Below are 13,433 nucleotides of genomic sequence, written 5' to 3'. Positions count from 1 at the left end.
GCTTTTTTTTTTTTTTTTTAAACACAAATAAACAAATTTAAGAACAAAAAATAGTAAGCCCATTTTAACAATCAGCCTGATGCTAGCTGGAATGTCCACCATGGGCATCAGCTATGGAGGGAAACAGTGCTTTTAGGATTTTCATCTCTGTCCAGTCATCCAGCCAACCAAGGTGTACTGACTTTCTTTTGACAAGTGAACTATTATGAAAAGCAAGAAAGTAAACATATTGCCAAGGCACTTGGATTATTTAAGCAAATGTTGTATTAGTAATTTAATAGAAATGTACTTTGATAATAAATATATCACAGTATATAAAACAGCAAAATCTCAACTTTTTCTTTTACAAAAGATTAGGAATTTTGAAGAAAGCACTAATGTTTACATATCATTTCATCAGTAATGGATTTATTTCATGCCTATATGAAATCTTACTGCACGAATGTTAAGTGAACAACACTAGCCAATGTCAGAACTAAAATTTAAATGAAAATTTGGCATAACTCGTTATTAAAAGAGCAGTCCAAAGTAAAGTACCTCTTTCCCCATGAGTTTTCCCAGGAACAATGTTTCTCAAACTGTGAGGGTATAATCTCTTTGGTGAGGCTCCAACCTCTTCCAAAAAACAGTAAAAGTGAAATTGTGAAAAGGGGGAGAAAAATTTAAAGGAAACACAAATTTTGCACCACTTCTCTTGAAATTTTAAAAAGAGAGAAAATTTAACTTGTTGCCACTGTCTAAGGCAATATTCCTGGTTCCCAGAAGCATAATAAAAGAACTAGAATAAGAGAAAAGCCGTCAGCTATCACAGTAACTTCTGTGGCTTAAGAACTGCATTGGCTGTTGAATTCCTATACTGCACACTAAAATATTCCCACGAGACGAAGGTCACTCCCCCATCGTCTGTCACATATACAGAAAGAGTGGGTTTAAATGATCTCAAAACATTCTTCTAAGCATTATTTTAATCTATGGAAAAAAAAAAAACTTTAAATGACAAATCACTCTTTGACCCCATTCTCCTTCTGTATAAAAACAGGGCAAGCAAAGACAGTGTACTAAAATAAAAGAAGGACTGGGATCACCAAACCTGGTTAAGTTGAATCTACAGAGAACTAATATGCCAACCAAAGCAAAATAAAATAAGAAAATATGCTTGGGTTTTTTTTTGTGCAAATTATTCCATTTTACTTTCACCATTACACTCCAAATCATACATCATTTCCTTAATTGGCCCAGTTGTCTTTTTTTTTTTTTTTATTCTCAACAAAGTGCATGATGACAACTTGAGAAGTCCTAAAAACCCAGGTACTGAAAAGCCAAACAGTAAGAGCACTAGGGTATCATATGATGATAATTACTTGGTGAAATATTAGTATAACAAAAGGCTGTAAAACTTAAACAACTCCTAGTTGTGAAAAGCAGAGCAGATAAAATCTTACGTGTACTCCGGTGCAGAAAACGATGCCTGGAACCTTGAAATTTTATTTCTTGGGGCAGAATCTGATCTGTGCCACCTTAAATAATAATTATGCTTCTTTTACATATTCAGCTTTTATAACAGAAAGAAAAAGCTAGATACAAGTCTACTGGTCAGAAGTCATTTTTGTGTCAATAGCTGGCAATGATCAATCCTACTATCTCTTGAAAATAATTAAGAAAACAAAGGCCAGTGTTCCTGCTCTTATGTCTATATGTACTTTTACTCCTAAAGCCAAGGAATAAAATGGAGGCAGGCAAGTGTTCATGCACAATGACACATAATTCTACATTACAAAGAAGAGACTAAAATAGGTAAAGACAGCAAAAGCTTAATAATTACTTTAGAAGTTAAATATAGTTATTTTATCTTCCTTACTACATTACCAACACTAAATATCTAATAATGTTCATTCTATAAGATTCCTAAAGTTAATACAGGTAGAGCCTTACAGATGAATCCAATTATACATTTTAAAATTAATAACGGTAGAGGAAGAAAAAGCAAGGTTATATTATTAACGAAAAGATGGTTAAGTATCTTACCATGACACAGTAAGATACATTAACTACCATAACAAAAAAGTATGATTAATGTAAGAACGGTAATATAAGAATTGTACTATGAAATGTATAGTTAAATACGCATTTTATTTTTACCACCTAAAATTAAAACATGAGATTTTCAGGTTTATTAAACATCTAGAAAGTGCCAGTAAGGCAACTTAAACAGAAAGAGAAAGCAAACATTAGTTAACTCTGTTAATCTTCTCTGTTATAAGGAGCTTAAGTTATTGGTAACTGCAAAATGCCTATGAACTAATCATCTACTCTAAATCCTACCTCCCTAGGCTGGTTTTCAAACCTAGTAAAGCTGTTTCCTTTCTCTCCAACTAAACTCAGCTATCAATAGTTACTTACTTTGTGAGAAAAAGAATAAGACTGATGCTATACTAAAATAGTCCTGGTTTATCTCACTATTGTGAAATTTCAAATTTCAAAGAGACCTAAATATTAAGCAACACCTTCATTTAACAGAAAAGCTTATTAGAAACCTTTGCTGCCTTGAAAAATATTACAAACGGAAAATAGCAAAAATCCTTAGGTGTTTTATGCTTAATCACTCTTAATCACTTCTGATACTAAATATCAAGAAGCTACCTTAACCATCAACTGTGTAATCTTTTTACCGTTTGTATAACGTATCTGAAAATATCCTAGAAAAATGAATTTCATAGACCAGCTGACATCACTGCCAACAAGGTATCTTCAGGGAAACATAATTACCATAAAAATTTCATTTTAATAGTTGAACTTTCCAAGTATTTCCTGAAGGAGGTATATATTCATTTTCACTAACTATCTTCCTATATACCCCTTCAGAATAACTGTAACTACTTTAGGAAACATTTCAAGATTTTCCAAGAAATCAGAGCAGTTACAGTCCTCCTCTGCATCTACCACAAGAGACAGCCTAATCCTATCAAAGCCCCACCTGCATCCCTATATTCTTCAGTCTGGTCCAAACTAGAACTTGATATGGTTTAACACCGATGGTACATTGTACTGTGTTCTACTTTATTTGTATATACATGTAAGTGTTTTGCTTTTATCTAGATTTTCAAACTCTGAGAGAGTTGTGGTTTCCAGAGAAGCTAACATGATGCTTGGCATCAAATATGGTTCATGATGTATGAGTTCACGAAGAGTGACCAAAAATGTAATGAGGAAGATATACTATTTTACATAAACAATCCAAATCATCTATTTAAAAAAGCCACAATCACCAATGGATCTGAGACTTAAAATTCTGAACAGATTTAAAAGGGACATTTTATCTGTAAAAACCCATTAGTTTAAAAAAAAAAAAAAAAAAACATTAGTTTTAATGAAACAACAAAAAACACCGGCCTGATCTAAAACTTCTTATAGTGGGGTAGCTCTAAGATCAGAGTATGATAATATACCCAAATTTAAAAGAAAAGTTTACACAAACAGCCCTTTAAACAACATACTTATATTTCTGGCAAATGAATGGATCTAATAATGACTCAGTAGGCAGAGAGCTAAACAATAATCCAAGAAAGTAAAACAATTCCACTCGCCTATGCTACATTGTTTACCATGGTTCATTAGAAGTGGAGCTGGAAGGGCTAGTTCACAATTTTATGACAAAATGAGTAACTTAAAAATAAAGACATTTGCTTAAAATGTTTTCCTTTTCTTTTTTCTGAAGGCTGCACAGGATTGAGCACTTATATTTATCAAACTCTCTTAAGTATACTTGATAAGTAATTCCCAACATAAGGAAATCATACTCCTAGAATCCTGTCATATACATACGAGAGGATAATGCTACTGGAAAGTTCTCACAACATATTTTAAGGCTATAAAAATAACTGCAAAAATGTAAAATTGATGTAAATGTAAAACAGATTTCAAACAAAAGCAAATTATTTACTTTTTTGTCTGGTTGTTAGGCACAAAACATGTACTTCTTTTTTTTAATATTTGGGAGTTAAAAAAAAGAATATAATTACTTAGAAAAAGATGGGAGAATATACGGAGAAAACTTATGAAGGAGATACATTGCTCAGTGGTTCTACTCACATGGAGTCAGCTCTGACCAGCTGTCCGTTTTGGCGAACAGCATTTTCACTCATAGAGCGCTCTCTTTTTAGCCTGCCAACTGCACGGATCTGTGAGGCACAAAGAAAGGGAGAGGAATAGAAAATATTCTTAGTAGCCTAGTAGCTACTTAGTATCAAAAAAACCTTAATCCAAGGCTATTCAGAAAATTTACAAAGAACATAACCAAGAATTGCTGCCAGGCATGAGTATTAAAGACAGGTTAAAAAAAACCCTACTTATTATGATGCACATAAATTTACAAAAGCTTCTTTACCTTGTTAAAAGAATTATTTCTGGTTTCTATTTAAATATCAATCTTACTTGGTACAATTATATTTTTATTTATTGAAATTTATATAATATACTTATATTAGCTAAGAACAATTTACAACATTTTTTTAAAGGTATGTATATCATAGGGATGCATTTATATTATAAACTAATGTTCCAGGCTTCTGGGGTTAAAACAAATTCAGATTCGGTTGGATATTTGAAAACTAGACCAAAAAAGACTTGGTACTGGCTTAAAGGTTTTAGCATTCCAGAAATAGCCACAATCTCCCATCCCACATGCTCTTACAGAATGTGTCACTGACCTTCTCCATTAAAAGACAGGATTTATGTTTTCATCTTTTGAAATTGGGTGGGCTGGTGACTGCTGTAGAGATGATGCAATGTGACTTCTGAGACTAGGTCATAAACAACAATAAGCCTTCTGCCTCTCTTCCCTAAACTGTTCATGTTTGGAACAACAGCATCGTGATGTGAAGATGCCCACGAGTCACATGGAAAGGTCATGTGTAGGTGCACCTACCAACAACCAGCATAGCTGAGGTCCCCAGATAACAGCCAGCATCACAGACATGTGAGGAAGCTGTCAGATGATTGTAGACTCAAGCTGTAGAGTCATCCCTACCTTAGACCCAGATATTGTAAAACAGAAAAAAGCTTTCCCCATTATGCCTGCTGCAAAGCCTTTACACACAGAATCCATGTCCATGATCAAAATGAAATGTTAGTTTTTTCTTTTTAAGACACTTAAGGTGGTTTATTACAGAGCAATAGAACAATGGTAATCACTAACTTTCCTGTTTGTTTAGGTGGTTTCTGTTTTTTGGCTTTTAACTAGAAACAGCCATGGCAACTTCATGGTTTATTTTTTTTATTTTTTATTTTTTTTAATTTTTATTTATTTATGATAGTCACAGAGAGAGAGAGAGAGAGGCAGAGACACAGGCAGAGGGAGAAGCAGGCTCCATGCACCGGGAGCCTGACGTGGGATTCGATCCCGGGTCTCCAGGATTGCGCCCTGGGCCAAAGGCAGGCGCTAAACCACTGCGCCACCCAGGGATCCCGAACTTCATGGTTTAAAGACAAAAAAAGTAAACACTACTGTAAAGGACAATTGGTATGTTAACCAAGGGACTTGAAATTTAAAGATTAAAAAAAAAACACTTGGTGGGATGAGCGCTGGGTGTTATGCTATATGTTGGCAAATTGAACTCCAATAAAAAATGTTTAAAAATTAAAAAAACAACGGTATTTAGTAATGATTTTTTTTAAAACTTGAGTAGATCATCAAGTTACAAGCACCTTCAGTGGATAATAAATCCGGAACTTCATGACAACAAAACTTAAAACCACATTATGCAGCATATAATTTCAGAGTATGGTTTAGATTTGGTTATGGGTTATGAACAAAAGAAAAGAACATTTCTAAAAACAGAAAAGGAGTCAGTTTGGAGCCCACTGCAAGAACTCTTTACAGTTAAACCAAAAATAAAAATTACCTTAAAGCTATATATATATATATATATATATTATACACACACACACATATACACACACATATATATACACACACATATACACACACGTGTGTGTATTAAGTTATATATAATTTAATATAGTTATATATGCATACATATTATACATCTATAAGTGATATATGCATATCTAACTATTTATATTGTTAAGTTGTATGTAACTTAACACCTCTACAATCCAGTACACTTGATTCAGAGAATACTGGGTTGATTTGTGAGAATCCCCCTGATACCTGCCTTCCTACCTACCACACAGCTGTGCTTACTTTCCCTAGAGAACAGCTCTTCCATGTTGCAAGGATCAAGGTGAATTTTCTACGAAATCAGAACCATTCCTGCTGGTGTGTTGTGAGAACTAAGATTAAGCAGGACAGGAAGTGACAGGAAAAGGCAGATTCTGTCTATGATTTCAACACAGCCTGGAAACTAGAGGATCCGAAGTCTGTTATCTCACCATTTGAAATCTGATTCAAGGATAACTTACCAGGAACACTAAACTTAATATTGCTGCCATACTAGGGGGGAAAGCAATTTCAGACAAAAGCATACATCTATCATGCCTTCTAATATGACCAACTTGCATCCTGTAATGCTGAAGTGCATGGACACTGCCTGAAGTGATAAGGACACTCTTAAAAATTTCTACCCTTAGTTCAGTCATGGTGGTGGTTTTCTCAATTGAAGGTTTTTTTTTTTTTTTTAAATTACTTTTTTACCCAGCTTTACTGAAATCTAGTTGACAATTCAAGATTTTTAAGTCATTGCAAACCAATCAGCACTGATTACCCATTTAAAAATTCAGTCCTGAAGTTGAGAAAGTATCCCAGCTTCAGGTAACTTCCTGCAGGTTACGTCACAGGGGCTTCTGTGTCTGACAACTGGCTTAAAATTCCTCCCTCCTCATTTATACTGCCTAATCAATGCAAAGAACCCTAAGAACTGTCATGATTTGGTGATTTTGTGGTTTCCTACCCAGATCAGACAGTTTATTGCTCCGTTGCTTTATTAGTTTCTTGCAGGTAGAATCATCAAAGCAATGGTCATGTCCTAGAGTTGCCTCCCAAGTACAGATTAGGTATGTTGAAAGGGCTCATGACTTCCTCTCTACCAGCTAACCCTCCAGATTTTATAAACCCTGTCTATGCGAGGGGATTATCCGTTTCATGCTTTAAGCCCTCTACCAAGGGTATCCTTGGATTCTTCAAGCCAGCTTAGGAATTCAAGCGCAGTTATCTTCTGTAAACTTATTCCTTTTAGACAACAATTTCTACAGACTTCTTCATAAGCCACCTTCCTATAGTCTCCTTTCTTGTCATAGGCCAGGGGTTCTCAACTGGGGTGATTTTGCTCTCAAGGGGACATCTGGCAATGACTGGAGAGAATTTTTCCTTTCTTTTTATTGTGACCAGCTACACATACCATAAAATTCACCATTTAAACTATTATACAATGCAGTGTATTTAATGCATTCATAACGTGCAACTAATACCACTACCTAGTTCCACGTAGGAACTAGGTACCCCAAAAGGAAATCCTATAATAATTAAGCAGCCATTCCCACTGCCCCTTTTCCTCAATCCACTGGCAACCACCAATCTGCTCTCTGTGTCTGAGGATTTGCCTGTTCTGGACATTTCATGTAGGCAGAATCATATATATATATATATATATATATATATATATATGGCCTTTTCTGTCTGGCTTCTTTGATGTAGCATAAAGTTTTCAAGGTTCATCTGTGTTGTATAATGTGTAAGTACTTCATTCCTTATTATGGCTGACTAATATTCCAGTATGGACATGCCACATTAGGTGTATCTATTCTTCAGTTGGTGGACACGGGGGTTGTTTCCACCTTTTTTAGCTATTAGAGACATTTTTGATTTTCATGATTTGGAGGATTCCACTGGCATCTAGTACACAAAGATCAAGAATGCTGTTAAACATTCTATAGTGTAAAAGGATAGCCCTCACCACAACAAAGAATTATCTAGTCCAAAACATCAACAGTGCCAAGGCTGAGAAACAGTGGCATATGCTATAAAATGACTACTACAGAGTCAATGATTCAGAGAATCTCACTTGATAGGTTCTGACTAGCATCTGAATTAATCAATACAGCACTCAGAGCCTTCCTGCTCTCCTCTTTCAAGCCATCTTCTTTTTTTTTTTTTTTTTTTTTTTTTTTAATTTTTATTTATTTATGATAGTCACAGAGAGAGAGAGAGAGAGAGGCAGAGACACAGGCAGAGGGAGAAGCAGGCTCCATGCACCGGGAACCCGATGTGGGATTCGATCCCGGGTCTCCGGGATCGCGCCCTGGGCCAAAGGCAGGCGCCAAACCGCTGCGCCACCCAGGGATCCCTCAAGCCATCTTCTAAAAGCTACTAGAACTCTGGTTCTTTTTCCTTTCTCCTCTAGTCAAGAGGTCCTGAGGGCTGACCCCCTCCATGGACTTGAACCACAGATCATCACCTTTGCTTTCCTTTCAATAGGCAGCTGGTACTAATCTTTGAAACCCCACCCCTGCAACTCAGGATTTGGCTTCTGCTATAGAATCTTAACTTTTATAACAATAATATGTAAACATACAAGCTTTTAATATAAATTAGAACATGTGCTGAACACACTACATGCATTATTATAGGTAGTTCTCACAATAATCTTAAGCACTTGGCATTATTCTTACCTTTCTTTTAGAGATGAGCCCTGAAATTGTCCAATAAGTTACCCAAGGTTATGTTGTTAGTAAGTAGCAAAGTAGGCCTTCAAAATTAGGTCTCATTCTCAGCCTAAGTTTTTCACTCTAGTGCTATATACTTTGGGCATTTTGACATTTGACTAAATGTACTCCTACTACTGCAGGAGTAAACCCCATAGGTCCACTAAGGCTAATCCTGGTAAGCTTTTTTCCTTAAAAGTAATGACTCAGGAAAGTGCCTGACTTGTTTTCAATCAGTTACTCTCACCAAGTAGGCAGTAAGTATCTAAAATGGTGGGAGCAGAAAGATCAAAAGAAAAACAAAACTCGAAGAATATTAGAGGGAGGGTTTCTCTCCTGGTGGAATCCTCACTCTAAGATGTTATCATCCACAGCAGCAACTTCCACTGGGAACTTCTGGAGGGCTAGGAAACAGGACCTTTAACTGAAAGCATGCTGTGATACCTTTCATCTCACATAATGATACTCCTACCTTTCATTATTCTTTGCAATTAAGAACTTCGTATCTTTTATGTGTGCTGGCGTTTCTCCCACGCTCATGCCACCATGCAGGAACTCTATCTCACCATACAACGTCTTACACAAAAGCTCAAAGAATGTTTGTTAAATAAATACAGTCCCATAAGCACCTCAGTGCTTTTCACCAGGTGAACACTCACATTTAGTGCTTTTCACCAAGAGAATATCTAGAATGTCTCAGTTACGTCAGCAGAAACTTCCAACCAAGAAAAGGCTAACCCCAGTACTAGGAAACTGCACTCCCTTGGATTATATGGACACTTCACCCTCGTTTGAAAGGACCAACATGAACGAGGAGACACCGGCAGTTCCACTATCAATAAAAACGCATGTCTGCACACTGTCTTACACTAGCTTCATAACAACACAGAAGTTCAGAAGCTAAGTGTAAAAGCTGTAACTTTAAGTATCATCACAGAAGAATTTTACAAGATTGGCCCTGCTTGGGAGAGGCAAGATCTGAACTTTGCTATGAATACTTATTAGTCCTTCTTTTAATATCGAGGTCAGAGCTATTAATGTTATAAAGTATATTAACTCAGCAGAGACTTCTTAGCAAGCAAGGAGAATAGGTAGTATCGAGGAAAAAAAAAGTGCTTTCTTTGTCTTATCTGCCAGATTTTTTTTGTAATAAAGTGCTGCATTCATTTTCCAACTTTTTCAGTATTGCTTAAGGTATAACCCCTAGCCATAAAAGCTCTTCCTTCTAGATCACATGAATGATAATGATTTCCCCAACATTTCTGTTTTCTGAAACATAACATTTAGATTTTAAAAAAACAGCATAATATCTTATTTGGAGTATCTACATATCAGAATTTATAGTAACCAATGGTCTATGCGGAAGGCTTTCATTACACACTAATGACAGGATTTACAGCCTTCGATCCTCTTTACTTCTTGTTTTTGTCCTTATTATTTCAAATTCAGTTGATGTTAAAACTCTACTTATGGGCAGCCCGGATGGCTCAGCAGTTTAGTGCTGCCTTCAGCCCAGGGTGTGATCCTGGAGACCCAGGATCGAGTCCCACATCAGGCCCTCCCTGCATGGAGCCTCTGTCTCTGCCTCTCTCTTTCTCTGTGTGTCTCTCATGAATAAATAAATCTTAAAAAAAAAAAACAAAAAACAAAAAACAAAAAACAACAACAACAACAACAACTCTACTTACTTCTTCATTTTGAGGGGTTGGAGGAGGTCTTTCTAAATCCAGAAAATCTAGTGGTCTTTCACTTAATGTAAGTACACGAGGTGGTGTTTTTAGTGCCAGAGGTTTAAAGGGAGTTGACTGAATAAGGTCAAGATCTGCAGGTCTTGAAAATGGAATGTCTTCATTATTTCCTAGGAGTATAAAAAGGAAAGGAGGGAAGTTTTAAAAAGATAGCAGTTTTATGAAAATGTATCTGCCACTACACACCCTCTAGGATGACTAAAATTAAAGACTGACAATACAAAGTGTTGGCAAGGATGTGGAGCAGTGGAAACTCCCATACATCACAGATGGGAACAAAGAGGGTACAATCAATCTCAAAAACAGCTTGACAGTTTTTCATAAAGTTAAACACAATTTACGGTATAACCTAACAATTCTATTCCTAGAAACAGGAAAACACACGTCCTTACAAAAGCTTGTACATGAATATTCAGAGTAGCTTTATTCCTAACAGCCCCAAACAGGAAACCCGGATCTCCATAAGTGGGTAAGTGGATACACAAATTGTGGTATATTCACAGGGTGGAATACAACTCAGCAATAAAATGGAGTGAACAACTGATACAAGAATATGAAAGAATTTCAAAAACATTACTCTAAGCAAAAGCCAGGCCCAAGACTGAATACTGTATCAACCCATTTGTATGAAACTCTAGAAAAGACGAATCTAGTCTCTGGTTCCACAAAGGAGATAATGGTTATGTGGAATCGGGGGTTGGGGGTGGGGGAGGAACTAAATGAGATGGGGCACAAGGGAACTTCCCTTGCAGGGTTATGAAAATGTCCTGTATTGAGACTGTGGTGGAAGGTCACAGGAGTGTATACATTTGTCAAATCTCCTCACACTTAAAAATTACACATATCTTATGTATGTAAGTTATGTCTCCATTAGTTGAATTATTAAAAAATACGGTTTGAAATTTCAGACCTTATAATAAAAATTTTGAAAAAAATGCGGTTGTAGTTACCATCCCCTTTTCTAAACAATATTTTGAAAAACCAGAAGTTTTCATAAAATCATATAAAACAAAGATCTTGATAAATAAATGTAAAATACCTGCTACAACAATCCTCTCTGGCACCTGCATAATGACACTAGCATTTGGAACTCCTTCTTGGAATCCTTGTTCCAGGTCAGCATTTGGTGGTGCTACCTTTAATTTCTCCGGGACCCTCATCTGCTGACTAATACCTTCGGTGTATTCCATTTCATACTGAATTCGACTAATTTCCGCCATCTCAGCAGCAGTGGGAGAAGGAAATGCTGCCCCACTCACTCTGTGGGCAAAAATTTAAAGACAGGGATAACTAAGTGTTAAAATGTCAGTCTTCTTTACGGAGTGAAGTTAGACACTACTTTGTAGGAAGAGCAAGAGGAGACTTCTCATTTGTGAGTACTGAATACGTACGAAGGAAAAGTAAAAAAAAATGAAGAAAATGTTTTTCTTAACATAAGCCTTCTCACTTATCAGGTGAAATTGCATCCTGAGGACCCTGGTTAGGAGCAAATCTTAAAGTTATTGTATCACCACAAAACAAATGTGGACAGACACACTCTCTCTCTCTGCATAGATATGCAGAGATATGCAGATATGCAGATATGCTGCTTATAATTAAAAAGATGCCTAAAATAAAACTTAAATTAAAATTTTCTAGTCAATAATTTGAGGGAAAAGCTGCTAGGATTTTATAAAAATGAAATTAGGAATTGCTGTCATGCATGAAGAAAATAAAGCCTTTTAATGATGAAAATCAGATTCAAAAAGTAAATAAGGCTAATTCTAAATTTATTTTAAAAATAATGTAGTCCCCAGAAAAATCACAAGATACAAGTTAAAACTTCTCTAATGGAATGTATACCTGGTGACTGAGATACAATGAATACCAAATATAGAATAATATGCAGTAATAAATCCTTCATTTATGTATTCCTGTTGTGGGATTAAAAGCTTCCCATTAATTTATATTTAATATCATCTTTACATGTCTATTTTTAAAAAGCATGACATCCCTTTAAGGGGAAATAGTACAAATGCATTGAATAACCTCCTAAATTAGAGGATTCATGCTTCAGGAAAATGTAGAAGAAAGTTACCCCAAAATACAAAATGCTGATTGAAGTGTGAAAGAGCATTGTCAGCCTAATGGTGCCACTCTCTCTCAAGCCTACAATACCAGCTCAACTGAATAAAATGTCACTGACCTTCCTAGTGGTGTGTCACTGCTTGTTCTTTCACTCATTTTTAATACAGTAAAAACACGTCTAGAATAGCTATTAAAATACTGCTACCCTGTAGTTCAGTTTACTTTATACAACAATTCCCCTACAAATCTGAACTTTTTTGGAGGTATACATAACAACACGGACACTGCTTTTCCAGCTGTAAAAAAGAAAGAATAAAAAAAAAAAATCAGTATTTCAACAATTCATTTTATTTAAAAAACCATGAATTAAAGCAAACATCTACTTAAAATTATTTACTAAGACTTGATCTACAAAACCAATTTTCAAATTTCTCCTAAACAGTTATTCTATACCTCAAAAATCATAAAGATGATTTTATGCACAGTCACTATTTTATGATTCTGCAAAAAGGATAAAGCTAATCAAATGTATATAAAAATGTGAAGTCAGATTTTAAAAAACATTTTGCCATAGATTCCTTTAATCATTGTATTTTGAAAGAAAGTTCTCTCCTTTTTAAGGCTTAAGTAAAATACAGATGAAGAAATCATGAGGAGAATGTCAAGGGCAGAAGTAAATGCATCTGACGTAGCCTAAAAATTGATGTACAAGTAATGGTTTCCTTAAAAGGAAATGACTTCAAAAGCCAAATTACACTGAATTTTCAGCAAAAGATATTATACATAAATCAAGGGCAATAAAAATTAAAGAGGACATAAAGGTGAGTCATACGAGGGATATTTCCTAAACTCCATGTCAGAGATGTATTATGACACTTGAACTACCTCAATAAGATGCTTAGGAGAGTTTCTGGAGGTTGCTCAGAGTGCTAAACCCTGACAACTGGTTAATTATGACTG

The 13,433-nt window shown here is 35.5% G+C and overlaps 1 protein-coding gene across 17 annotated transcripts in view; it reads right to left on the bottom strand.

Moving 5' to 3' along the window:
• MFF (mitochondrial fission factor) overlaps window positions 1–13,433 on the bottom strand; it is a 30,546-nt gene that overhangs the window by 13,696 nt on the left and 3,417 nt on the right. For 5 of the 17 annotated variants that reach the window (XM_038574009.1, XM_038574010.1, XM_038574013.1 and 2 more), the window contains exons 3-6: window positions 12,592–12,769; window positions 11,446–11,666; window positions 10,347–10,516; window positions 4,090–4,178 (exon numbers count right to left, since the gene is read on the bottom strand). In XM_038574009.1, the coding sequence (XP_038429937.1) occupies window positions 4,090–4,178; window positions 10,347–10,516; window positions 11,446–11,666; window positions 12,592–12,629 (518 nt within the window). In that variant the 5' untranslated portion in view covers window positions 12,630–12,769. Of the gene's footprint in view, window positions 1–537; window positions 616–1,442; window positions 1,518–4,089; window positions 4,179–10,346; window positions 10,517–11,445; window positions 11,667–12,591; window positions 12,770–13,433 lie in introns of all 17 variants that reach the window. The other 12 variants (XM_038574007.1, XM_038574008.1, XM_038574012.1 and 9 more) reach the window with 5 other exon arrangements.

This window comes from Canis lupus, chromosome 25 (assembly GCF_011100685.1).
Source record: "Canis lupus familiaris isolate Mischka breed German Shepherd chromosome 25, alternate assembly UU_Cfam_GSD_1.0, whole genome shotgun sequence".
Lineage (NCBI taxonomy): Eukaryota > Metazoa > Chordata > Mammalia > Carnivora > Canidae > Canis > Canis lupus.
The sequence above is the reverse complement of the archived record's forward strand: the minus strand, read 5'-3'. Positions and strand labels throughout refer to the sequence as shown.